This window comes from Astyanax mexicanus, chromosome 21 (assembly GCF_023375975.1).
Source record: "Astyanax mexicanus isolate ESR-SI-001 chromosome 21, AstMex3_surface, whole genome shotgun sequence".
Taxonomy (NCBI): Eukaryota; Metazoa; Chordata; class Actinopteri; order Characiformes; family Acestrorhamphidae; genus Astyanax; species Astyanax mexicanus.
Window position 1 is genome coordinate 41,827,892 of NC_064428.1, and position 27,622 is coordinate 41,855,513.

General features: G+C 37.6%; 3 protein-coding genes across 4 annotated transcripts; 2 read left to right on the plus strand and 1 right to left on the minus strand.

The window, feature by feature from the left end:
• The first annotated feature begins 1,206 nt into the window (after positions 1 to 1,206).
• On the plus strand, positions 1,207 to 9,855 carry LOC103029338 (NACHT, LRR and PYD domains-containing protein 12). The gene is made up of 8 exons (XM_022674408.2): positions 1,207 to 1,295; positions 2,778 to 3,045; positions 4,466 to 4,534; positions 4,670 to 6,440; positions 7,389 to 7,562; positions 8,458 to 8,631; positions 8,755 to 8,801; positions 9,216 to 9,855. Exons 2-8 carry the CDS (start codon positions 2,778 to 2,780, stop codon positions 9,749 to 9,751), a joined length of 3,039 nt encoding a protein of 1,012 aa, XP_022530129.2. The 5' UTR covers positions 1,207 to 1,295; the 3' UTR covers positions 9,752 to 9,855.
• A 4,025-nt stretch (positions 9,856 to 13,880) lies between these two features.
• Positions 13,881 to 20,559, plus strand: LOC103028820 (bifunctional apoptosis regulator). Its single transcript, XM_007237870.4, has 8 exons — positions 13,881 to 14,104; positions 15,312 to 15,613; positions 16,387 to 16,588; positions 16,708 to 16,877; positions 16,985 to 17,129; positions 17,770 to 17,946; positions 18,208 to 18,407; positions 20,139 to 20,559. The coding sequence occupies exons 2-8, from the start codon at positions 15,336 to 15,338 to the stop codon at positions 20,329 to 20,331; spliced, it is 1,365 nt and encodes a 454-aa protein (XP_007237932.3). The 5' UTR covers positions 13,881 to 14,104; positions 15,312 to 15,335; the 3' UTR covers positions 20,332 to 20,559.
• Positions 20,560 to 22,183: 1,624 nt separating this feature from the next.
• On the minus strand, positions 22,184 to 27,175 carry LOC103028503 (phospholipase A2). 2 transcript variants are annotated; one of them, XM_015602630.3, is made up of 4 exons: positions 27,095 to 27,175; positions 25,361 to 25,511; positions 23,546 to 23,652; positions 22,184 to 22,416 (listed from the first exon to the last, which is right to left on the minus strand). In XM_015602630.3, the coding sequence occupies exons 1-4, from the start codon at positions 27,132 to 27,134 to the stop codon at positions 22,268 to 22,270; spliced, it is 447 nt and encodes a 148-aa protein (XP_015458116.2). In that variant the 5' UTR covers positions 27,135 to 27,175; the 3' UTR covers positions 22,184 to 22,267. The 2 variants fall into 2 exon arrangements, with proteins under 2 accessions (XP_015458116.2, XP_007237931.2); XM_007237869.3 differs by having other exon boundaries at positions 25,361 to 25,523.
• Between the last annotated feature and the right edge of the window lie 447 nt (positions 27,176 to 27,622).

The following is a 27,622-nucleotide window of genomic DNA, read 5'->3' on the forward strand; positions in this document are numbered from 1 at the left end:
ACCATCAAAACGTCACATCATAAGTCACCAACAGTTACTCCACTATAAAAGTAACTAGTTACCAGTAAAAGTAACTATTGGGTTACTTTTGTGTTAATCGCCCCCGTAACACATCCCCCATCCACCACCCGGCCCCCAACTTCACAGAGTGTGTTTCAACACTGTTATTCCCATCACTGATCACGCTAATGAACCTAGTATTCTTCGGTTCCCGCTCCGAATGACTGTTCCTGGTTTCGTAAACTACTTTTGTTGGTGGAAATGCAGCAAACCGGTTCAAAATTAGGTTTGCAAACCAGAGCGGTGCCGGTTCCACATCGGTGGAAAACCAACTGCGGGAACGGCTTTTGGAGAAGGATAGAATATAAGGTTTGTAAGAGAATTCATACTGGAGACATGCCCTCTTGCACTCAATGTGGAAAGACCTTTACCACTAGATTCGGCTGCTAACAGCTGGTTTTGTCATTCTCAATTAAGTCAATGCTTTGTCTACAGCGTCGCCTGTGCGAGCACCCTACGCAGCTGTGCGTGTTTATACTGATGCGTTAAGGTGTCTGTGAAACATTCTGTAGTTAAAGTTGTGAAGTTGTGAAGATGACACTTGGGGGACCAATCACAGCTGGTGCTGTCTGCATTGTCTGATGCGTAGTTACGTTTCTGGTGTGTTGCACAGCAGGTAACGGCGCAGATTTTTTTTTTCCACAGTTGTATTAATTCTTCTTTAAGCCCCAACAGGATGAAGCTTCATTCTGGGAACAAACCTCATTTTTTCCCCAGTGCCTCTCTCTCAGAGCATCGGTTGCACCAAAGAAGTCTGAACTGAAGAAAACAGATGGAAAAAGACCACCTGGGAAGATAACGAGGGGGCGGTGTAACAGACTACATACAGGTGGGAACACTAATGAGGAAGCATGGCTGGTGGCGGAGGCAAGACTGTACGCTTATACAGTAAGAACTCGAAAAAGAGTGTCACTTTAGGAAGGGGTTTCTAATAAAGTGGCCAGTGAGTAGATGCTCAAGAGTAGGTGTTTCTAATAAAGTGGCCAGTGCTACTGTAGGCAAATCTAGGTGAACTGTGAGTTTACAGCACAGTTTGTATGTTCTAGGGACTGAAAGTGAAAGTGTTCAGGGATAATTTATGACTGTTGAATGACGGTGTTGTATGACGGTGTTGTGGGGGGTGGGGGAAGGGACTGAGGTACTTCCTGTAGTCTTGAGGAGTTTGAGGAAGTGCAAGTTCTCTTTCAAGGTTCTAAGATCTAAATCTTCACCTTCGGTTCTCCTGAGATGACGAGGTGAGTCCAGTCTAAATCCTCTTTCAGTAAAACCTGAAGATCTAGTCTGAACTTTGAGCTGAACGCTGGTTTAGAAAGGAAAAAACTCTGGATACTGGATTCAGTATTGTCGTGTAGATTCAGGAAGCAGCTGTAAACCTGGTAAATAATCACCTACAGCAGTTTCTCAGGCCGTTCAGAAGAACCTGTGAGGTCTTCAGGAATATCAGGAACGTTAGGAACGTCTCAGTGTTGTTATTGTTCTGTATGTGTAGAATAAATAAGGGTAAGAAGATCCTCATGGTGAGGTGTCTGTGTGATCTGATCGTTCTGATTTCCCAGATTTTATCACCGAGTGATTTAGGTTTAAGTTTATATAAAATGATTTTATTTCATAGAATGCCATATATCTTACATGTAAATATGTATTTTGTTTAAATGTTTAAGGCACTAACTAGCTTTAGCATTACATGCTAGCTAAACAGATGTTTAGCATGTTTAGAGATTACACCTGATCTAATAACCATCTCAGTACACAGTATACAGCTCTGGAAAAATTACCACTTCAACTTGTCATTTAGAGCATTTATTTGCAGAAAATGAGAAATGGCTGAAATAACAAAAAAAAAAGAGTTCAGAAATCAATATTTGGTGGAATAATAATCCTGGTTTTTAATCACAGTTTTTTTTTTCATGCATCTTGGCATCATGTTCTCCTCCACCAGTCTTACACACTGCTTTTGGATAACTTTATGCTGCTTTACTCCTGGTGCAAAAATTCAAGCAGTTCAGTTTGGTGGTTTGATGGTTTGTGATCATCCATCTTCCTCTTGATTTTATTCCAGAGGTTTTTAATTTAGTAAAATCATAGAAATTCTCTTTCCAGAGCTATATACATGTGCATCAAAAAAAAAGAATATTATTGAAAAGTTACTTTATTTCAGTAATTCAGTGTAAAATGTGAAACTCATATATTAAATAGATGTATTAAACACAGAGTGATCTATTTTAACTGTTTATTTCTTTTATTGTTGATGATTATGGCTTACAGCCAATGAAAACCCAAAAATCAGTGTCATCTTTCTAAAGTCAGTGCAGTTTTGTTTCCCGCAAAATCTTACAGCACTTCGTGCTTCCCTCTGCTAACAACAACTTTTATGAAGATGCGGATTTCATTTTCCAGCAAGACTTGGCACACTGCCCACACTGACAAAAGTACCAATTGGTCTTATATAATATTCTAATTTTCTGAGACTCATCTATATAATATATGAGTTTCACATTTTCAACTGAATTACTGAAATAAAGTAACTTTTCAATTATATTCTAACACTAGTGTATATATATAGCTAACTTGCCTTAGCATTTTATTGTACCAATAGAGATGTTTAGCTTGTTGAAGTCCATTCATACCTGATCTGATAAATTCCACTCTTTAATTCTAGTAAACTCTGGCTGTAAAGTTGTGGCCTGGTGTTGTGAATTTAACACTGTTTATTTCAGATGATTCGAGTCCATGATCATCTTCTGGACACGCTTGAGGAGCTGGAAAAAATAGAGTTCAAGAAGTTTAAGCGCAACCTCAATCAAGATGTAGAGGGATTCAAAAAAATTTCATGGGGTAAGCTGGAGGATGCAGATAAAAACGATGTTATAGATCTAATGGTAAAACAATATGGCTGTGAAGGAGCTGTGAAGGTCACACTGGCCATCCTGAAGAAGATACCCCGCAACCAGCTGGCTGAGAACCTGAGGAGCATGGTCCAGGAAGGTAAAGCGGTGGAACTGCTTACATTACTTTTACTTTTTTTTTCTTCTATTTTTTCCCATTTTCTCCCCAATTTACACGGCTAATTACCCAACCCACTCATTAGGACTCCCCCTATCACTAGTGATGCCCCAACACACAAGCAGGGTGAAGACTAACACATGCTTCCTCTGATACATGTGAAGTCAGACTCCGCCTCTTTTCGAGCTGCTGCTGATGCATCATTACCGAGTAGCATCACAGCGCTAATGCTCGGAGGAAAGCGCAGCGACTCGGTTCTGATACATCAGCTCACAGACGCCCTGTGCTGTGGACATCATCCTAGGAGTGATGTGGGGAGAGAGCGCCATCTACTGTACCCACCCGGAGGGAGCAGGGCCAATTGTGCTCCCTCTGAGCGCCGGCAGCTTGATGGTAAAGCTGCATGAGCGAGGGTTCGAACCTGCGACCTCCCGCTCATAGTGGCAGCGCTTTAGACAGCTGGACCACTCGGCGCCCCCATTACTTTTACTTTTATACTTAAAGTAGTTTTGAAAGCAGTACTTTTACCCTTTACTTAAAGAGTAAAAAGCTTCAACTCTTACAGAAGTATTTTAAACACTAGCATATATATACTTCTACTTGAAGAGTAATAGATGGAGATACTTTTCCCACCTTTGCAAATGAATTATAAAGCAGTGAAGTGACATTCTATACCTATTGGTCGAGCAGTTTTTTTGGACCAATCACAGACAAGGGGGCCTAAGAACCCCGCCTTCTGCTTTGTGAACTTTTGATTTCCAGTGTCCTTCATCATATCCCAGCAGTGTGAACCTTTCTGAGGATTATAACCACTTATTATTCCTTTTCTGTTTTATATGATGCATTTTTGCTCAAATACAGGGAAAAACTGAAGAAAGACAAAGAGTGGAAGAAAGTAGAGGATGGCTCGATAGGACACACGAACAGCATTGAATGGCCTGAACATGCCCACAAGAGACAAACATCATCTGACATTGCTTGCTGGTGTGAACACAGGGTTAGGCTGTGTTAGGCAGTTTCTGTTTTCATTTGTGGTTTTCCTTAATCAGGACCAAAAATTGCATGGAACAGAACATAGTAGCTAACTAAATGTATAATGAAGAACTTAGTGTTCTTATGCTGCTACCAGCCTCGTCCAACATAGCTAACGGCACGTTAGCAGAGGTTGTAATCAGTTTCATCCAACTCCACTAATGCCGTGTTAGCAATGCAAGCGAAAAGGGCATTTCCAACACCACTACGGCAGAGTTGTCTTTAACTCCCACTGAATGGTTATGTGGTACCAGGTACTGATAGGTAACTCTGTAAGCGTTCCTTTGCAGAACAAAGTTTGTAGTTGGAACAACTTGAAACCTGATGCACTGATATGACTTTAAACTACACTGTCACTTTCTTTATCCAGCCGGTGGTTCCAGCAGCACCAGTCCAGCAAGACCTGGAGGTTCCACCAGTTCCCCTCATTCTACCCAAGGTAAATCAAATGCTTGTACTGGTTGGATAAATATTCAGATCATTTAAAAAACAGATGCAGATGCATTATGTAGATTGTATTTGTTGGTTAAAGAGAAAAAGTACTTAAGTCTTTTTTAATTTTTATGTTGAACAGAACCAAACAGACAAGCGGCGACTCAGGAACTGAAGTCCAACCTCAAACGTAGCTGTGTGACCTTGTTTGAAGGGCCAGCAGCAAAGGTTAAACGTGTAAACCTGAATGAGGTCTACACAAAGCTTTACGCAGTGGAAGGCTGGGAAGGAGGAGTCTGCTTGGAGCATGAATTCATACACAATGAAGCAGAATCCTGGAGATGTTCTACTGAAGAAAACAGAGTTATGTTGAGCAAACTTTTCCAGTCCAATGAGTCCAAGGTGCTGACCATAGGAATCGCTGGAGTGGGTAAAACCGTGGCCGTCCAGAAGTTTGTCCTAGAGTGGGTGGAAGGACATCGCAACCAAGACGTGGATTTCATTTTTCTGATTCGTTTCCGTGATCTGAACCTCGTAAAAGACGAAGAATACAGCTTTCAGCAGCTCCTTCTCTACTTCTACCCAGAACTCAAAAATCTGAACGATGCTAAGATCTTTGATGACGAATGCAGGGTTCTCTTCATTTTAGATGGACTGGACGAGTTCAGGATTCCACTAAATTTTAATCAGAAGAGACTGTCAGACGTCACAGAGAAGGCGAAAATTGAAGTGTTGATAACGAACCTCATCAAGGGTCACCTGCTTCCTTCTGCTCTTATCTGGATAACGTCCCGACCAGCAACAGCAGATCAGATTCCCAACACTTACCGAGTGACTGAACTACGAGGGTTTGGTGACGTGGAGAAAGAAGAATATTTCAAGAAGAGACTTCCAAAAGAACAGGCCAAAAGACTTATCTCAGATATTGCGAAGTCCAAAAGTCTCCAAATCATGTGCCACTTGCCAATCTTCTGTTGGATAATGACTTCGGTTCTTAAACAACACCTCAGCAAAAAAGAGAGCGAAGAAATTCCCAAGACACTAACTGAGATCTATACACGCTTCCTTGTCATGCAGGCAAATATGAAATGCGAGAAATACGACGAATCGCTTGAAAAAGACACAAGGAATCTTCTGAAATCCAACAGAGAAGTGATCTTACAACTTGCTGAGCTGGCCTTCAAACAACTGGTAGAGGGCAAGGTGGTATTTTACGAGGAGGACCTGGATGAGTGCGGCATCAACATGAGGGAGCCATCAATGTGCTCTGGGATTTGCTCAGAGTTCTTCTTGGAAGAATCGTCAGTTTACCAAAGAAAGGTTTTCTGCTTTGTGCATCTGAGCTTCCAAGAGTTCCTCGCTGCTTTCTACGTGTTTTACTGCTACGCCAGCAAGAATATGAAGCCACTGCACATTCTTCTGAAGAAGACTGAAGATAAAGAAGTGTCACTCGATAAGTTGCTGTGCAAAGTAGTGGACCTAAACCTGTGGAGCAAAACCGGTCGCTATAATCTTTTCCTGCGATTCCTTGTGGGCATCTCTCTGGAGTCCAATCAGAGGCTCCTTCAGGGCATTCTGACACATGTAGAGCCCAGTGCAGAAAGCATCAGAAGAACCGTCCAGTACATGAAACAACAGATCCAATCAGAGGACCTTCCTGTTGACAGTTCCATCAACTTGTTCCATTGCCTCCTAGAGATGAACGACCAGTCCTTCTACAGTGAGACCCGAGAGTTTCTAAAATCAGCTAAGTGCCCTGAGAAGAAGCTGAAGTCTGCTCATTGCTCAGCAATAGCTCACATTCTGCATATTTCTGGAGATGTGCTGGATGAACTTGACCCAAAGAAGTACAAAGCGACAATGGAAGGTTGTAGAAGGCTGATCCCAGCTGTGGGGAACTGCAGGAAGGCTTTGTAAGTCTGGAACCAAATTATTGTTATTAACACAGGGAATACTTAATGTGGTGTTACAAATACAATCATGAAATATTTGATTGTCTAAATGTCTCAAAGTTAAAAAGTTTTTAACCAAGTTGGTTATTTTGGACATTTCTTACAGTGGTTCAGTCAGCCTACAAGTCTTTTTGATGCATTTTGTATACTGAAAAGTACTAATTGGTGAAGTATAAGCTTTTATTATGTTTAAGCTGTGCTAGCTTTGTAGAAAGTAGGAAGTAGCAAGTAGGAATTGGCCAGTGGTTTGATTTGGAAGCGATTAAATAGAAATGATCGATTGAAAGTTCTCTGGAAGTAGAGCATCAACTATAATTGACTACAATCCACAGGTTACGCTATATTATACATCACACTGCAACAAAAAGACCTACATCTTAGCAAGTGAAATTATCTAATTTTATGGCAATAAACTTTTTTTCTTTTTATGTATTACTAAGCATTGTGTAAGTGTAAGATTATTTAGCTTATTTTAGGAATAATGGTCTTAACCTCAGTCTTAGTTTCAGTTAGAATGTTTATCTTATTTTAAGTCGTTTGACCAAAATTACCTGAAAAGTCACCCATCAAGCTCTTCTGATTCTTGTGTTCAAATTCAAACCAACAATAATTTTGAGATTTATATAGCTTGAAGAAATCTTACTAAGATTTTTTTTTGCTTAATATAAGCATATATGTCTTAATTTACATATTTTTTTGCCAATTAATTATTTGCAGTGAAGGCACTTTACTAATCTCAAATCTGAATGGCATGGGAATAATAAAGATATAACTTTAGTTGAAGTCACACAGGGTCCAGCATCCCTCCCCCACTTCGAGCTGAAACTGACCGGATGTTTGAGGTCCAGCGTTCTATAAATTATTTAGTAACTTTAGTAACTCTGTTCTGTGTTGATTCCTATGTTACAGGTTTTTCTCCTGCAGTCTAACAGAGACGAGTTGTGAGGGATTATCATCAGCTCTGCAGAAACTGAACTCCCCCCTGAGAGAGCTGGACCTCACCAACAACGACCTCCGAGATCCAGGACTGAAGCTTCTCTCTGCGGCACTCGGGAGCCCAAACTGCAAACTGGAGATCCTCAGGTTAGGGTTTCCTAACAGCAACAAATTACACCAGATTTACAGCCTGGTTTCAGTGTCCTACCTTTAGGATATACTGACTTTTAAGAACTTTAAAACTAACTTTAAAAGTGCAGCTGCAAAAAAGACCCTCAAAAACTTTGATGGTGAAACTGGCACTCATCAGGACCACCCCAGTAAAGGAAGAGGGATAGTTCCCACTGTTGTACAGGATAAGTTCATCAGAGTTTCCAGCCTCAGAAACCACAAGTTAACAAGCAGCTCCTCAGATAAGAGCATCTAAATACTTCACAGGGTATTTTGGTTTTTTAACACTTTTAAGTTACTACATGATTCATTATGTGTTACTTTAAAATCTGGATCACTGTACTACTCATTTACTATGTAGGAAAAATATTAAAAGTAAGAAACATAGAACACTAAAACTATGAAACATCAAACACCGAAACTAAGGAACATCAAACATTGAAACGAAGGAAAATCATACACTGAAACTAAGGAACAATAAATACAAAAACTAAGAAACACCAAGCACTGAAACTAAGATACAATAAATACAAAAACTAAGAAACACCAAGCACTGAAACTAAGATACAATAAATACAAAAACTAAGAAACATCAAACACTAAAACTAAGAAACATCAAATCCTAAAACTAAGAAACATTAAACACTAAAACTAAGAAACATCAAACACTGAAAATAAGAAACATCAAACACCTGTCGAAAAAGATATTAAACCCTGCAAGAAACCAACAGCAAATCCAAACAAAAAATTTCTTTGTTTGATGTTCATAGTTCCAGTTTTTGATGTTTCTTACTTTCGGTGTTTGATGTTTCTTTGTTTCAGTGTTTGCTGGTTTTATCCTGCAGGGTCTATGTTTTATCTTTCTCTGCAGGTTGTCTGGTTGTTTGATCACAGAGAAAGGTTGTTCTTTTCTGGCTGAAGCTCTGAACACAAACCCCTCTAACCTGCGAGAGCTGGACCTGAGCTACAATCACCCTGGAGAATCAGGAACGAAGATGCTCTCTGATCTAAAGGAGGACTGCAACTACAGACTGGAGAAGTTAGAGTAAGTTACTGTATACGATATGTTGTTTATTTTTATTCTTATATACTTATATATCATTCACCATAATAAGAAATGTTATGGTTCATACAAAACATCTGGATGTGTTTTGTTTGTTTTTTTCAGTGTGAGTCATGGAGGAGAGTTCAGGATTAAACCAGGATTGAGAAAGTGTAAGTAACACACTCTGAAGGCCAATTTATACTTCTGCGAAAAACCTACCCCGTAGTCTGACGTGCACCTCCCCAAATATGTAACTATACATGTTATGCTTGGAGGACAGTAAAAGCTGTGATTGGACATTCAGTGAGTGGAAGAACAAGGTAAAGTAGGTGTTTCCAATAAAATGGCTTATCAGTGAGTGGAAGAACAGGGTACAGTAGCTGTTCCCAGTAAAATAGTATAGTAAGTGAAAACACCAGGTGTTTCTAATAAAGTGGCCAGTAAGTGGACATGGAGAAGTAGGTGTAAGTGGCCACCCTGTAGAGGCACAAACCAGGTGTTCCAAATCAAGCAACCACTGAGTGAAGTGTGTAAGAGTGAGGTGTAGTTTTGAGACAGTCCCTAATCTGTCTTGTTTTGTCCAGATTCCTGTGGTCTTACCCTGGATGTGAACACCGCTGACTCTTGCCTCTCGCTGTCTGAGGGAAACCGAAAGGCATCGTGGGAGGGACTCCAGCAGGAGAATCCCCATAACCCAGAGAGATCTGATTGGCTCGCTCAGGTGTTGTGTGTGGAGAGTTTACGTGACCGCAGTTATTGGGAGGTGGAGTGCGGTGGAAAAGCGACAGTAGCCGTGACCTACAGAGGGGTCGCAAGGAAAACCGAGACCGACGAGATGTTCGGACCCAACACAACGTCCTGGAGTCTGACCTGTGCTGGTGACCACTACGCTCTACAGCACAGTGACCTCACCACTAAGGTTCCAGCCTCAGATCCACAGTGCCGCAGGGTGGGGGTGTACCTGGACCAGCCGGCCGGCACTCTGACCTTCTACAGTGTCGCCTCAACCACAGATACACCGAACCTCATACACACCTTCCACTGTAGCTTCACTGAGCCACTGTACGCAGGGTTTGGGGTTAATGGTGGGTCATCTGTCACTCTGGTTCACATGCAGTAATGTAACTCACACAAAGCAATCCAGACTGTTCTCATACAGAGTTCCCCAATGGTGGAACAAACTACCTTCTACTACCAGATCAGGAGAATCTCTCACTATCTTTAATAAACTCCTGAAGACAGAGCTCTTCAAAGAGCACTTACTCTCCTAACACCTCTAACTAACTACCTTCTACTACCAGATCAGGAGAATCTCTCACTATCTTTAATAAACTCCTGAAGACAGAGCTCTTCAAAGAGCACTTACTCTCTTAACACCTCTAACAAACTACCTTCTACTACCAGATCAGGAGAATCTCTCACTATCTTTAATAAACTCCTGAAGACAGAGCTCTTCAAAGAGCACTTACTCTCCTAACACCTCTAACTAACTACCTTCTACTACCAGATCAGGAGAATCTCTCACTATCTTTAATAAACTCCTGAAGACAGAGCTCTTCAAAGAGCTCTTACTCTCCTAACACCTCTAACTAACTACCTTCCACTACCAGATCAGGAGAATCTCTCACTATCTTTAATAAACTCCTGAAGACAGAGCTCTTCAAAGAGCACTTACTCTCCTAACACCTCTAACTAACTACCTTCTACTACCAGATCAGGAGAATCTCTCACTATCTTTAATAAACTCCTGAAGACAGAGCTCTTCAAAGAGCACTTACTCTCTTAACACCTCTAACAAACTACCTTCTACTACCAGATCAGGAGAATCTCTCACTATCTTTAATAAACTCCTGAAGACAGAGCTCTTCAAAGAGCACTTACTCTCCTAACACCTCTAACTAACTACCTTCTACTACCAGATCAGGAGAATCTCTCACTATCTTTAATAAACTCCTGAAGACAGAGCTCTTCAAAGAGCTCTTACTCTCCTAACACCTCTAACTAACTACCTTCTACTACCAGATCAGGAGAATCTCTCACTATCTTTAATAAACTCCTGAAGACAGAGCTCTTCAAAGAGCACTTACTCTCCTAACACCTCTAACTAACTACCTTCCACTACCAGATCAGGAGAATCTCTCCCTATCTTTAAGAAACTCCTGAAGACAGAGCTCTTCAAAGAGCACTTACTCTCCTAACACCTCTAACTAACTACCTTCCACTACCAGATCAGGAGAATCTCTCACTATCTTTAATAAACTCCTGAAGACAGAGCTCTTCAAAGAGCACTTACTCTCCTAACACCTCTAACTAACTACCTTCTACTACCAGATCAGGAGAATCTCTCACTATCTTTAATAAACTCCTGAAGACAGAGCTCTTCAAAGAGCACTTACTCTCCTAACACCTCTAACTAACTACCTTCTACTACCAGATCAGGAGAATCTCTCACTATCTTTAATAAACTCCTGAAGACAGAGCTCTTCAAAGAGCACTTACTCTCTTAACACCTCTAACACACTAACTACTTCTAACCTCATTTCCTTCTTCCCCTCCTTCACTCCTCTATCCTATTATTCCCCTTTGACCTCCTTTTATCCCTATCCAAATATTTTTTACCTTTAAACTTATTTTACATTGTACTTGATTATTGTAAGTCGCTTTGGACAAAAGCGTCTGCCAAATGTAATGTAATGTAATGTAATGTAATGTAATGTAATGTAACTGATTGGAATATTCCTAACAACTTGGAATGGGGACCCTGAGGTGCTTCTATACGTATTACTATTTTCTACTATTGTAAAAACATAACATTGTACTATGGGAAAAAAAATACTTTTTACAGAAGACAGAGAGAGAGAGAGTTTTAAAAAGTTGAATTGCCTAATAAGTTATAAATAAGGTACTACCCCATAACCCAGCAAGCTACGACCCCATAAACCAGCAAGGTACGACCCCAAAATCCAGCAAGGTACCACCCCATAAACTAACAAGGTACCACCCCATAAACTAACAAGGTACCACCCCAAAGACGGCAGTAGCAATGGCAGTAGCTCCAGTCACAAGCAAAGTACAACCCCAGTGACAAGTAAAGTACTACTCCAGTGTCAAGCAGGCACTGTCAAGACGTGTACCCCAGTGACGGGCAGGGAACTTCTCCAGTGATAAGCAGGGAACCACCCTAATAATATGCAAGGTACTACTCCAGTGATGTGCAGAATACCACCTTAGTGACATATGGGGTACCACCCCAGTGACGGGCAGGGAACTTCTCTAGTGACAAGCAAGGTCCCACCCAGTAATGAGCAGGGAACTTCTCCAGTGACAAGCAGGGTACTACCACAGTAATGAGCAGGGTACCACCTTAGTGATGAGCAGGGTACCACCCTATTGTCGAGCAGGGTTCCACCCCAGTAAAGAACAGGGTACCACCTCAGTATTGCGCCGGGTACCACCCCAGAGACGAGCAGGGTACCACGTCATTGACAAACAGGGTACCACACAAGTGATGAGCAGGGTACCACCCCAGTGAAAACAAGGTACCACCTCGGTCGTGAGCAGGGTGCCACCCAAAAGACAGGAAAGGTACCACCCCTTTGAAGAAGAGCATATAATTGAAACATTCTGAACTGAATGCTGGGACTATAACGATACACATACTTTTAGCCATATAATTAACAATGATTCAGTTTTTAATTGTTTTATGTAATGTATACCTCATTTACCATTTACTATTTCTCTAATAAAAATGTATTGTAAAAGGTCCTATAGACAACACTTATTTGCAACACTTTTTACTGTCCTTATTTTGCTGAAATTATTATTACCACTGTTTAACACCATTATTAAGAACATACTGGTCTAAAAAGGTCAGCACCTGGATTTAACCCACTGCGTGGGTAATTAATAAATTTTAGCAGCAACTTTAAAAAGTTATTTACCTCTAACTGATGTAGGGAGTAGCTTCACATTTTTTAAATAACCATGCTGAAAGACTCATCCTGTGGTTTAGGAGGGTCAAATTATTAGCTTGCATCAAGCATTTTATTATCAGGGTATATCACACTACACTATTAATATTTATAAACATTTTTCTTAGTAGTACTATTTGTAACATCTACTGTATTTATATAAATATATATTATTTTTACAGGTTATTATTATTATGACAATATTAGCACAGCTATTATTAACAACATTATTTTAAATACCTTTATTATTAACACTCATTAACACTTATTCAAATGTTATTTTTTTATTAACACTTAACTGAATTAATTAGATGTTATGACAAATAATTGTATTATTTTATTATTATACCCTTACTATAACAGTAATAAACATTTTAGTTATTAAATTGATTTTTTTTGTTTACATTGACGGTGATATTAAGATATTCGTTTAATATAAAATATATATTTAATTATTAAGATCAAATTAAAAAGAAAGGTTTAAAACAGTCAAATAAAAAATAAATTTAAAAGAAATACTAGTTAATGGCTGAAATATTAATCATAACAGTACTAATATACAAGTAATAATAAAAAATATAAGAATAGTTTAAAAGTATTCTAATTTCCTTAAGTCAGGATAATAAACAACAAAAGACCAATCAGGAAGGATATACAAAGCTACAGCTCAGCGTTCGACCAATCAGAAAGAGACAAGCTTTAGTCCCGCCCTCGCTGAGCTTGTGCGCAGTGCAGCGTTCACTCCTCCCGCGCGCTGGTGTTCATAACTGTTTCTGACTCTACAGCAAGAGGAATATCAGCGCTGTGTTCAGTCAGATACACATAATATATAATATATTACAGAAAATAATTATTAATTTTATAATGAGAATCTAAGAAAAGGGAAGAGTTTTATTTTTAGAGAACAATATGCTTTACTGTTCAACATGGTTGTACAAAATTCAGAATTTGATTTAGAATGTCTCCTTGATTATTTAATTTAATTTAAGCTACTGTAATTCAATTTAAATTAACATAATGTAATCCAAATTCAATTCAACAAAATGTAATTTAAATTGAACTCAACATAATGTAATTCAAATTTAATTAAACATAATTCAAAATCAATTCACTATCCTGTAATTCAAATTAATAATTAATGAAAAATCTTTTAGGGTCGATTTAATTATTTGAATTCGAATATTTAAATTGAATGTTATTATGTTATTGTAAATTGTTCACGGTATAATACACAATGTTGTTTATGAAGCAGCTGTGAAGAAATACTGATTCTAGATCAGCCCGAGGTGAGCAGTTCGGTTTCAGTGTGATCCGGATTGTGATTCGGATTGAATCAGGGCGGCGGGTGAAGGCAGCGCGGTGTTACTGTGAGCTCTGAGGGGAAGCTAGGCTAAGCTAGGCTAAGCTAACAGCTGTACGGCGGGACCACAGCAGCGGGTAGAACCGGAGATGTGACCCGGTTACCGGCTCCGAACCGCGCCGAACCGCCCCGCGCTCCTCAGGTAACACCGGTTCCGACCCGCGGTCTCGGTTCTGATCCGGATCAGCGCGCGGTTCCTATGTTAGTACCGCTGCTAACACTGCTAATACACCTGTAGATCTGACCCGGGATAAACACACACATATTTACACATTTAATCCGCATTCAGAACCGGATTACAGCCCGGATTCCCAATGCGGATTAATACCAGACAGTGTTAGTTACTGTTAGTCCGGGTTTTTGGTGTTAAAGTTCAGATATTTACTGTTACCCACTGCAGGTGTACCGATTCACCGATTCACGATTCGATACGTTCGATTCGTTTCACCGCGGTTTCGTTTCATTGAACAGTACAGCAAGAAAAAATAGGGTTACATTTTTAGTTTGTTAGAGAGTTAATCATTATAAAGTACAGTATTATATATTTCAGAAGGAAATAGTATTAAAACCAGATCACTGAATTAATATTTTTCTGCATCATATCAAACTGAATTACTGATTTGAGACCTTCCTGTATTTACTGTACCTAAATCAGGTATACTGATACACAATTCATGATTCAATATGTTCGATGCACTAAACGGAATGATACAGGAAAAATAAAACTAGGGTTTAATTTTTAGTTTGTTAGAGTTTGGTATTCAACGTTATAAAGTACGATATTAAAGACTTCAGAATGGATCAGTATTTTTCAGAAAGTATTGTGTTGATCCAGCTCATTGAATCAAGATTCTGCTGTATCGTATCAAACTAAATAATAATTATATTATATTATGAATTACTATGCATAAAGACAGTGTTATATATTGAATATAGATTATTGAATTAAGATGGTACCATATCATACTGAATCAAGTCTGTACTGTATCGACACTCTACCCTACTTTATAAAACAGACCTGCTGATTCTTGACCTTGCTGTGGTTATTTTAACTGGGTTTATATTTTGTTATTCTACGTATTTGTCTCTTGGTTTTATTGCTTTACATTGTAGTCTGTTTGCATATCCTTTTATTTTGAATTATTTTATTTTTCTTAATTAAATCTCACATTGTTTGCTTCTTTTTATAATTTAAACTTAATTTTCAATCCCTTTAATTTTTTGTAAGCTCAGCTACAATGAAAAAGAGTGTTACCCTCAGTGTATTTACCGAGTGGAAATAGGTTGATTGATTGATTGATTGATTGATTGACTGATTGATTGGTATTGATGAGATGTTGTGTCTCCAGGTGTGTAGATGAAGTGAAGGCCCGATGTTGGACCCTCGGCTAAGGGAGGACGATGACCGCGGTTACGTGGAGGACTCAGGGCTGGGTTCGGCGGTGCAGGACGTCCCGGCCGGCGGTCTGTCGGAGAGGGAGTTCTCCTGCCACTGCTGCTACGACGTCCTGGTGAACCCCACCACGCTAAACTGTGGCCACAGCTTCTGTCGGCACTGCCTCGCCCTGTGGTGGGAGTCGTCCGGCAAGAACGAGTGTCCCGAGTGCCGGGAGAGATGGGAGGGTTTTCCCAAAGTCAACATCCTGCTCAGGTACCATTTTACTCATTTATAAAAATAATAAATAACACAGTTACGATACAGGTACATATATATTACACATACACATACATTTACCTCAGCAGTGCTGTTCTAATCATACATTTACCTCAGTAGTGCTATTCTAATCATAGCTTTACCTCAGCAGTGCTATTTTAATCATAGATTTATCTGAGCACTGCAGTTTTTATCATTCAGTTACCTCAGCACTGCAGTTTTACTCATGAATTTAACTGAGGGGTGCTATTTTAATCATAGATTTACCTCAGTATTGCTTTTCTAATCATAGATTTACCTCAGCAATTATGGTCTTTTCATAAATTTACCTCAAAAGTGCTATTTTAAGCATGGATTTTTCTTAGTAGTAATATTCTAATCATACATTAACCTCAGCACTGCAGTTTTAATCATACATACTCAGTGGTGTTATTCTAATCATAGATTTACCTCAGTATTGCTATTCTGATTATAGATGTATCTCAGCAATGCTGTTCTATTTGTAGATTTACCTTAGTAATGCTTATTTATCACATTTTTACTTCGGTATTGCTATTCTAATCATAGATTTACCTCAGTATTGCTTTTCTAATCGTAGATTTACCTCCGTATTGCTATTCTATTCATAGATTTACCTCAACAATGCTATTTTAATCTTAGATATACCTCAGTATTGCTATTCTAATCATAGATTAATGTATATTATTATATAATTATTGTTTGGGTGTGTGTCTGTATATATATATATATATATATATATATATATACAGGGATGCTGTAGAGAAGCTTTTTGAAGCTGACGTTAGAAGAAGGCGTAGAGAGATCCAGAATAATCCCCGAATCGCCCACTCCCTACTGGCCTTCCAGCGTCACGGCGACGAGCAGGCCAGTCGCGGAGCTGCACCAGGAGGCCCACGCCGAGGAGCCGGCAGCTTCTTCTCCGGAGTACTGACCGCACTGACCGCCGTCGCTGTGAGTCTCACCGGCCACTATACTGGAAACACCTGCTGTACCTCGTGCTTGCGCTCACACGTGGCCACTTTATTGGAAACACCTAACACCTCTATGTGTGTATGTATGTTTGTGTTTAGGTGATGCTGCTGGTGTATCACTGGTCCAGTGGGGAAGCCCATCACGAGGTTCTGGTCAGTAAGCCGCTCAGCAGGTGGACAGCTGATGACGTCACGATGTGGATGGAGCACCTGGGGGCATGGACCAATCAGTACAGAGAGACCTTCGTCAGAGAGCAGGTCAACGGCAGGTAAAACGCCCCCCTTATAACTTCAGCACGAGAGGTGAGTGGGCGGGGCTGAACTGCTGTAGGCTGAATGGATGGGTGTGGCTAAACTGATTCTTTGTGTATTATAGGCTGCTGACTCTGCTAGGGGATGATGAGTTATCTAGACCTCCATACAGCATAGAAAACCCCGCCCACAGGAGGGCGGTGCTTGAGGAACTGCGCAAAGTCCGAGAGCTCGGAGTTAAACCTCCACAGAACCTCTGGGAGTACAAGGTGTGTATGAATATAAATAACGAAGCTGTGGCATCGCTTCCAAAACGATTACAATCTTTACGCTCTTTAGCTGTTTTTAGTGTTTATCCTCACTGATAAATGCTTTTCTTAAAACTAAACATCTGTTTAGACCCAAACCCTTGAGTTCCATTCACTTTCCTGCATTGTGCGAGTGGTAAAGCTCTTACTTTCTCTATTACACAGAACTCTAAGTTTTAGTGCTGTTTCTCTACCATTTATATGATTTCACTAAACGTTTAAGTGATCGTCGATCATTCCATCAAGAATTTTCCATAGAATTTCCCCAGCACTAAGGCTGGAGCATTAGCATTAGTGGCTAACCGCTAGCGAAAGCGCTACACTGAGGAACCCTGAGTGTTACAGTACGCCAGGTGATATTAGCTAGCGATTCGTCCTACAGAGCTTATTTTAACATGGTAACACTCGCCTTTGAACGATGAAAGAGCTAACTAGCGCTTAGCGCAGTTAGCGATTAATGCTAAAGCTGCTCCAGCAGTGTTTACCTGTGTGTATTAATTCATTAATTAACACTCTAAATGTAGGTATTGTACCACCGTGTGGCCACCTAATAAACCTTATTTTATAAAGTAATATCTCTCTCTCTCTCTCTCTCTTGTAGGCGGTGAATGGAGGGAAGTCTCTCTTTCTTCTTTACGCTCTGAAAGACTCTCCACGTCTCACCATCCTCTACCTGTACCTGTTCGACTATGACGACACCTTCCTCCCATTCATACACACCTGCTGCCCCACACACACACCACACACACACCTGGAGGACCTGCCCACCAGGACTCCAGTGAGTCTGCTTCCTGTTCAGTTAGGAAATTAAAGTAATGTACAACATAAAACTGAGCATAATGTGTTTGATGTGATTGATGTGATTGATGTGAATGATGTGTTTGATGTGTTTGATGTGTTTGTTACATTGTATTCTGTTCCGTATTCTGTATGTTTAGTTTCGGTTTCACTTTGCAGTTTAGTGATGGAGAGACTAAACTACTTTTTTGCTACATCCTGCAAATGTTGACAGTTCATCTGTCTGTTATCTCACCTCCAGCAGGTGGAGCCTACCTGGCGTCAGTGGGCGGAGTTTTTGGTGAAATACTCCTTGCTGCCCTATCAGCTGCTGGCGGAGTTTGCGTGGGATTGGCTGAGCGTTCATTACTGGACGTCGCGTTTCGTCATCGTTAACGCCATGCTGCTGTCTGTGCTGGAGGGGTGCAGCTTCTGGAGGGTCTGGAGCCGCGGGGAGATCAGGTGACCGTTCGTTAGTGCTAATTGCTAAGCTAATTGCTAATTGTTGGGGTATTAGCATCTATTAATTGTTAGCTACATTAGTGTTTAGCTTCTATTAATTCCTGGACTTAATAGTGCTTGTTTTGGGTGGCTAATTGGTGCTAATTGGTTATTTGTAAGCTTCATTAGTGCTAATTGATGGGGTATACACTTTAATTTCTTATTAGATACATTTGTTTTGTAACTTTAATGCTAATTGATGGGATTTTAGCTTCAAATATTTGTTAGCTCCAGTGTTAATTGTTCAGCTTATAGCTTCCATTACTTGTTAGCTACATCAGCCTTATAGCTCCATTGCTAATTGGCGGGGTATAAGCTTCGATTACTCGTTATCTCCAAGGCTAATTGTATGGATAAAGCTATGATTATTTTTTTAGCTGAATTAGCCTTACAGCTTTAGTGCTAATTGGTGTGATATAAGCTTTCATTACTTGCTAGCTGTATTAGATTCTTAGCGCCAGTGCTAATTTGTAGGTTATTAGCATTCATTACTCATTATCTACATTAGCTTTGAAGCTGTAGTGCTAATTGCTAAAGTAAAAGCTTCCATTACTCATAGCTCTAGTGCTAATTGTAGGGTTTTAGCCTTTATTACTCATTAGCTACATTAGCCTTATAGCTCTAGTGCTAATTGTAGGGTTTTAGCCCTCATTACTCATTAGCTACATTAGCTTTGAAGCTGTAGTGCTAATTGCTGAGGTAAAAGCTTCCATACTCGTTTGCTACGTTAGCATCATAGCTCTATTGCTAATTAGAAGGTTTAAGCCTTCATTATTTATGAGCTACATTATCCTTATAGCACTAAGGTTAATTGTAGGTGTTTAAACTTCATTACTTGTTAGCTACATTAGCTTAATAGCTTCAGTTTTTATCTTGTTATCTTATATACTTTAGTCTCTTAGCTCCAGTGCTAATTGGTGGGGTATAAACTCTAAAAGTCAGCTCACTGGCTTCACTCATTTACATATACTTTTTTATTGTACTATGTAAAAGTTAGTTTTAGCTTAATTTTAACTGTTTTTTTGTTGTATTAATCTTTTAATCTTATCTTCTTTTGATCTTAGTTTCTTATCAATTAAACCAAGTTTTATTAATTTTGTTATTTTTTTATTTTATTTTTTCTTTTATATCAATGTTTATATTTTATTCACTGTTATTTTAAAATGAATAAATGTAGGTATTATTGTCTTTGTCATGTCAATCACTGTTTTTGTAAATGCTCAGATACATTGAAAGTGAGGGTTGCCCTAATGTACTTCCAATTCAAAATAAAGGTTCATTGGCTGATTGATAAGCTTACATTATTTGTTAGCTGTTAGCTGCACTAGTGCTAATTGCTAAAAGTTAGGCTAAGACCTTTCATTACTTATTAGCTACCTTAGTGCTAATTGGCAGGGTATAAGCTTACATAACTTGTTAACTAAACTAGCTATATTAGCGACATTAGCTTTGTACCACCAGTGCTAATTGGTGGTGTATTAGCCTCCATTACTTGTTAGCTGCATTAGTGCTAATTGCTAAACGTTGGGCTAAGACCTTTCATTACTTATTAGCTGCCTTAGTGCTAATTGGCAGGGTATAAGCTTACATTACTTGTTAACTAAACTAGCTATATTAGCGACGTTAGCTTTGTAGCTCCAGTGCTAATTTTGTGTTTTCCTGTGTGTGTGTGTGTGTGTGTGTGTGTTTTAGGACGCTCCCTAAGCGGATGTTGGGGCACCTGTGGAAGATGCTGACCCACAGTGTGGCGTTTATGATATTTTGGCCGTTTGTTCCGCAGTTTGTCTGTAACTGTCTGTTCTACTGGGCGCTTTACTTCAACCCCATCATCAACATCGACATGGTGGTGCAGCAGCTGATGCACACGAACACACACCACGCCTAACACACACACACACACAACACACCTGAACAGGTGAGCATGAAGCTGTCATTAGCGTGGCATCGTTACTTGTGGCGCACTAATGACAGCTTCACACTCACCTGTTCAGGTGTGTTACAGGTGAATTACAGGTGTGTGAACACCTTTGTTCATTTCAGTTCCTGCAGGTTCAATGTTTTACCTTCTGCATTTTACATTAAAGCGATAGTTCAGCCCCCCCCCCCCAAAAAAAAACCCAATAAAAACAACAAAAACACTCCAGTTCCCCAATATATCACCAAGCTGCTTTAGATTTACACTGGAGCTATGTAGCTAATAATAATATAAAAAGACTATAGCCCACCAGTCATTAGCACTGTGGCTAACAGCTAATGCTAAAATTCAGTGTTTTTTTATTATTTTAAAATGTTCTGCACTGTAGATTTAAATTAAAGTCATCCAAACTATGAAGAAAAATATATGGAATGGATGAAAGGGGCACTCATCAGGATTGGCCTAGGAAAGGATAGAAGAGTAAGAATCGGTGTGATGTCATTGTTCACCACTTTTACGACTTTCTAGCTAAATTCGTACGAATTGGTGATTTTTAGCTCCAGTGTAAGACGCTTGACTGTTCGGCTACGTTTTGGGGAGATTTGGTGGGAAACTGGAGAATTTTAGAAACAGTAAAGTTTTGCTTTAGTAAGAAAAAAAAAAAAAAAAAGGACCAAATCAAACTGCCCACCAAAATGAACACACTTGCGCTTTAACAGTCTTATTTAAATGCTTGTTTAAAGAGGTTCTGCTCTGGGTTTATAGTAATAATACAGTAAAGGGTGGAAAATCCATTTGCCACCTATGTACAGTAAAAATAATAATAATAATAATAAAATAATAATAATATTATAGATTCTGCCCAGCTGATCGTTCACCATTAAGGGCTACAGTTTGTGTTGGACTGGTTTTGTATGAGTGTGTGTTTGTTTGTTTGTGTGTGTGTGTGTATGTGTGTGTGTGTGTGTGCATGAGAAATTAAATTAAACATAATTTATGTTCAGATTAATGAAAACCAATCAGTTATGACAGGTTCTTTGATTCTAGTTCATCATTTTGTTGATTATAATAAATGTTTATTTTTGTATTAATTCTCTTTGTGCTTTAATGCTGGAGCAAAATGAAGGAAAATGTTTATAATAAAAATGAAATGATAAAAAGAAATTCAAGCTTAAAGAGTCAGAATTGTTTGGTTTTGATTCACTTTTTTATTTTCAGTACTAAAACATATCTGGAGAGCATAAACACACATTTCTGTTTCTGTTCTTCCCTTAGAATATTATTTATAGCACAGATTTAAACTTTTGGGTTATAAAGGTTGAAAAACATCAAATCCAATGTTCTAGTGTTTCAGATTCTACTTCTAAAATAAGTTTTACAGTATTTTTTACTAGAATTATTTTTTATTACTGTAATAAAGTAATTTTACTTTTTTTCTGATTTGAATCCAAACGTAGTTTTTTACTGTTTAATAAAAAAATAAAGTTATGTACAGTAAAAACAAGTTTTTTTTTAGATTTTAAAGGTAGGATTTAAAAGTAAAATATATTTTTTTATTTTATTAAAAGAACATTAAGTGTTTTATAAGAAAGCAACAAGAAAGGAAGGTTTTCTGCATGTTTTTGAGGTTATTCTGTACGTTCTTCAAGTTTTACTTCTAGAAAGAAAAAATGTACTGTACGTTTTTAAGCTTTACTGTAAAAACAGAGGGTTTAATTACTAGGTTTTACATTTCATTGTAAAAAACTTAGATAATAGAGATTTACATACATTTTTTTTTAGATTTTACTTTAATAAAGCAAATTTTACAGCTTTTTTTTTCAGGAACATTGTACTGAATATTATTTATTTTTTCTATAAAAAAGGAGATTTTACTGTAAGAAATAAAGTTATTGTGTAGTGTAAGTTAGTTGTAAGCACAGGTGGGGTACTCTGCTCCACAGAGGAAGTCGGGATATACAGCGTACTCCAGGTTATACGCCGCTTTCTTCAAACACCTCGCAGCTTCTGCATCACACAAACACACCGTCTTCTCACAGCTGTCCGTCAACGAACCTAATCACACACAGATATATTACAGTTATATATAAAATACATTACTGTCTTCTTCAGTAAATACAATACAATGCATTTCCTGTAAATCTTCAGGTTTTTCTGCACAATGTGACGTTTTACTATACGAAAGTTACGTTTTATAAAGTTTTGAGGTTTATTGACAGTAAAAAGTTTAACTGTGAGATTTTGAGTTTTACTGTAAGAAAGTAAACTTTAAATATAGTACAAATTTTAATACAATAAAAAGATATAAAAATAGATTAAGATAAGGTTTTATTACTATTATGTAACTAATGCTAAATTTAGTTGTAAAATTTTGAAATTTCTTTTTTATTTTTATTAGTTTTTACTGTAGTTTTACTGTAAGAAAGTAAATTTCAAGTATAAGAGTTCTGGAGCTTTAACTTTAAAGCTTAAAATTTCCAAGACTATAATAATATTATAGTATAATATTATATATTATATAATATATATTATTATAATATTATATATATATATAATATTATAATATAATAATATTGTTTTACTATAAGAAGTTTTACCACAAAGTTCCATTATTTGAAAGTAAGGTTTTAAGCTTTAATTTTATTGTCTGAAAGTAAATATGTACAGTAAGAAACTGACGTTCTATAAAAACATTTTACTATAAGAAAGGGGCATTCTAGTAAAGTTTTACTAAGAAACAATATTACTTTAAGAAAGGAGTTCTACTATAAGGAAATAAGATTTTACTGCAAAAGGTTAATATACTATAATAAAGTAAAGTTTTCCTGTAAGAAAGTAAAATTTTACTTTAATAAAGTTTTACTATAAAAAGTTAAGTTCTTCTATAAGAAACTTTTAGTATGATAAGAAAATCTTATTTTATTAAAAGACAGTTTTACTACAAAACTTTTACTATAATAAAGTAAAGTTTTCCTGTAAGAAAGTAAAAGTAGTGTTTAGTGTGTGTGTGTGTGTGTGTGTGTGTGTGTGTGTGTGTGTGTGTGTGTGTGTGTATAATGTCTGTGTGTTTTTGTGTGTGTATAATGTCTGTGTGTGTGTGTGTGTGTGTGTGTGTATAATGTGTGTGTTTTTGTGTGTGTGTGTGTGTGTGTGTGTGTGTGTGTGTGTGTGTGTGTGTGTGTACCGCAGTCGGGTAAGTCTGTGCTGCAGCTCCATCTGTATTGTGCTGGTTTGGTGTGGCAGCCGGAGTCCTGCGCCGTCGCATAGCAGCAGTCATGCCTGTGACAACACCTGAAACACACCTCACACCTTTACCTGTGTGTAGAGTGTGTGTGTAGTGTGTAGTTAGTGTGTATTATTTGGTGGTGTGTATTACAGTTACAAGAAAAAGTATGTGAACTCTTTGGGATTATTCTTGTATTTCTGCATAAATTAATAATTAAATGTGTTCTGATCTTCATCTACATCACAACAATAGACAAACACAGTCTGCTTAAACTAAAACCACACACATAATTATATATGTTTGCATGGTTTTATAGAACACAGCATGTTAATATTCACAGTGAGAGTAAATAAAAGTTTGTGAATCTTTGTATTTAATAACTGGTTGATTCTCCTTTATCAGCAAAAACCTCAACCAATGGTTTCCTGTAGCTGCAGATCAGACCTGCAGAACGGTCAGGAGGAATTCTGGATCATTCCTCTTCACTAAACTGTTTCAGTTCAGCTATAATATTATGGGATATCTGGTGTGAATCTCTCTCTTGAGGTCATGATGCTGCAGCATCTCAGTTGGGTTCAGGAGGTCAGGACTCTCCAGAAGGAGTATTTATTTATTTTCTTCTGTTGAAGTCGTTCAGTTGTTGATTTACTTCTATGTTTTGGGTCGTTGTTCTGTTGCATCATCCATCCTCTGTTGAGCTTCAGTTGGAGGACAGATGGTCTTTAGTTTAGGTTTTCCTGGAAAATGTAAACTTGGTAAACTTGGGAATTTATTTTTTTGATGATGATGATGATAGTAATCCATCCAGACCCTGAGGCAGCAAAGCAAAGCAGCTCCAAACCATGATGCTCCCTCCACCATGTTTCACAGTTGGGATGAGGTTTTGATGATGGTGTGCTGTGTGTTGTGTGTTTTCCTTTCAAACAACTCAATTTCAGATTCATCTGTCCACAGTATATTAAGCATTAGTGCAGTAGTGGAACATCCAGGTGCTCTTTTAAACTTCAAACGTGCAGCTTTTTGTGTTTTTTTTAGACAGCAGTGTCTTCCTCCGCGGTGTCCTCCCATCAACTCCATTCTTGTTTAATATTTTCCTTATTGTAAATTTGTTAAAAATGTTGTTAGCATGTGGCAGAGATTTCTGTATTCAGTCTTCAGCTGACACTCTATGATTCTTCCTCACCTCATTGATCATTCTGCGCTGTGCTCTTACAGTCATCTTTAAAGGACTTTACCACATGTAGGGAGAGTAGCAGCAACAGTGCTGAACTTTCTGCATTTTTGTAGAGCGTCTGTCTTACCGTGAACACATGAACATCAAGACTTTTAGAGATACTTTTGTTACTCTTTCCAGCTTCATGCAAGTCAACAATTCTTGAACGTAGGTCTTCTGAGAGCTTGATCTTTATTGTGTGAGGCGTGATTCACATCAAACAATGCTTCTTAAGAACAGCAAACTCAAAAACAACACATCCATCACATCTCATCACATCCTGCCTCCAATTAGCTCTTAGAAAAGTCATTAGTCTAGGGGTTCACATACTTTTCCCCTAACTGTGAATATTAACATGTTGTGTTCAATAAAATCATGCAAATATATAATATTTTGTGTGGTTTTAGTATAAGCAGACTGTGTTTGTCTATTGTTGTGACGTAGATGAAGATCAGAACACATTTATTGACCGATTTATGCAGAAATCCAAGTATAATCCCAAAGAGTTCACATACTGTTTCTTGTAACTGTATTTGGTGTATTATTTGGTATTTTCTCACCAGTCTGCGTTGTCTCTGGGCCAGCCCTGTCCACCCAGGCCGCAGTAACAGCCGTACAGACTGTAGGCGAGGGCGTATCTCCCGGTGCTGCACTTAATCACCCCACTCAGCTCCAGAACACTGCGGCCCACCCGGACCGACCCGGCACACACTGGACCCGAGACTATAATTATTATACCATTATCATTTACTGAATTAATCCTGGACTAGAACTGAACTGTAGTTTCTGTACAATATGTATTGTTTTACTATAATAAATCAAAAGTAACATTTTACCGTAAGAAAGTTTTGCTAAAAAGATGTTAAATTGCAGTATAAGAAAAGAAAGTTTTTAATAAGACCATACAATTTTATTGTAAAAAGTCTTACTATAGGAAAGTGTGGTTTTACTATAAGAATGTTTTACTATATGAAAGTATTAATTAATCCTGTACTGTAGTTTCCTGTGCAGGGGTTAGGTCTAGTCCTGAAATACACTGTTGGATTTTAATAGAGAATCTCTGCTCAGAAAGAAATACGACTGAATTAAAATACAGTAAAACTTTATAGTATAAAGTTGAAGTTTTATTATGCAAAGGTAATTCCACAGTAAGAAAGTATAGTTCTTGATATGTTGAGTATTACTACATGATAATACAGTTTACAATAAGTATGGTTTTTAATGTAATTCATCAAAAGTAACATTCATAACATTTCACTGTAAGAAATGAAAAGTATTTTCTACTGTAAGAAAGTTTTATTATAAGAAAGTTTTGCTATAAGGAGGTAAAATTTTGCTATGAGAAAATAGTTTAACTATAAGAAAAAAAGTTTTTCTAGATTTTCATAGACTTTTATTGTAAGAAATTAAAGTTTACTATAGTAAAGTATGGTTTTACTATAAGAATGATTTACATGCAAAGGTAGTTTCACTGTAAGGAAGTATAGTTCAGCTATATAATGTTGAGTATTACTAAATTATAATACAGTTGTACAGTTAGTACTGTTTTAATAATATAAATCAAAAGTAATATTTTACTGTAATAAAGTTTTACTATAAGACAATAAATGTGTATAGTAAGATTGTTTAGCTGTAAGGAGGTAAAATTGTGCTATAGGAGTGTGCTTAAGTCAAGTTTTACTATAAAATACATTTTACTGAAAGAAAGTTAAATTTTAGTAAAAGAAATAGTTTTACTTTAAGAAGATTTTGTTGTCAATTTTACTAGAAGGAAAGAAAGTTTGTTATAAGATTGTAAAGTTTTACTATTAGAAAATTTTACTATACAAAAGTAATTTTTTTTCCATAAAATAAACTTTACTAAGTTTATTATAAAAACAAAGTTTTACTGTAAGAAAGTAAAATTATAATATAAGCAATATTTTTACTATGAGTAAATTTTACTCTAAGAAATAAAGTTTATTATAAGAACATAAAGTTTTACTATAAAACTAATTTTACTATAATAAAATAAAGCTTATTATAAGAACATAAAGTTTTACTGTATGAAATTAAAGTTTTCCTATAAAAAAAAGGAAAGTTTTTCTTATAAGAATGTTTTACTATAAGAAAATATGAATTAATCCTGGACTGGTTCTGTACTGTATTTTCTTGGACAGGGTTTAGGTCTAGTCCTAAAATACACAATTGGATTTAGTAGATAATCTCAGTGCAGAAATTGTTAGATTGTGAATAATCCTAACTTCAGTCTGAGAACTTTAACCTTTATCAAATTTAATAAATCAGTTTCTTACCGGAGAGCAGAAGAACCACCAGGACCAACAGAGCCGCCATCTGACCATCTGACCCACAGAGAGAGAGTGTGTGTGTGTGTGTGTGTGTGTGTGTTCTCTCCAGCTGCAGCTGGTACGGGGTGTGGTGGAGTGGTGGGGTGGTGCGGGGTGTAAATGATGTTTACATTTATACTCTCAGAGTGATCATTATCTGCAGGATAACAATAATCATTACTCTATAATCACAACAACTGTATAACTGTATATAACAGTACCATTCAGTTTAACTGTATATGTAGTATAATAGTACTTTGTACAAATACAAAATTGTAAATGCATAACGGTATACATAATTTCTGTATATATATATATATAGCAGTGCTATATGGCCCTTATTTATTTTCAGTTATTTTCTCTTTATCTTATCAATATCTTTATTACTGCAGTTCTTCTTCTCCTGTCAGATTAATTCTAATTCTTCTTCTCTTCTCTGCTGAAACTGAGACTCAGTTCTTAATCATGTTAATCTGAGCTAAAGGCTAAAGCTGC

What these genes read in the sequence shown, in the direction of transcription:
- LOC103028820 (XM_007237870.4), top strand. Translation starts at nt 15,336, where the DNA reads ATGTTGGACCCTCGGCTAAGGGAGGACGATGACCGCGGTTACGTGGAG. An exon ending in AAAGTCAACATCCTGCTCAG is followed by an intron (nt 15,614 to 16,386) that starts GTACCATTTTAC and finishes ATATATATACAG; the next exon opens with GGATGCTGTAGAGAAGCTTT. An exon ending in AGAGAGCAGGTCAACGGCAG is followed by an intron (nt 16,878 to 16,984) that starts GTAAAACGCCCC and finishes TGTGTATTATAG; the next exon opens with GCTGCTGACTCTGCTAGGGG.
- LOC103028503 (XM_007237869.3), bottom strand. Translation starts at nt 27,134, where the DNA reads ATGGCGGCTCTGTTGGTCCTGGTGGTTCTTCTGCTCTCCG. An exon ending in CCCAGAGACAACGCAGACTG is followed by an intron (nt 23,653 to 25,360) that starts GTGAGAAAATAC and finishes GGTGTGTTTCAG; the next exon opens with GTGTTGTCACAGGCATGACT. An exon ending in CACAGACTTACCCGACTGCG is followed by an intron (nt 22,417 to 23,545) that starts GTACACACACAC and finishes GTGTGTGATTAG; the next exon opens with GTTCGTTGACGGACAGCTGT.
- LOC103029338 (XM_022674408.2), top strand. Translation starts at nt 2,778, where the DNA reads ATGATTCGAGTCCATGATCATCTTCTGGACACGCTTGAGGAGCTGGAA. An exon ending in GAGGAGCATGGTCCAGGAAG is followed by an intron (nt 3,046 to 4,465) that starts GTAAAGCGGTGG and finishes TTCTTTATCCAG; the next exon opens with CCGGTGGTTCCAGCAGCACC. An exon ending in TGCAAACTGGAGATCCTCAG is followed by an intron (nt 7,563 to 8,457) that starts GTTAGGGTTTCC and finishes CTTTCTCTGCAG; the next exon opens with GTTGTCTGGTTGTTTGATCA.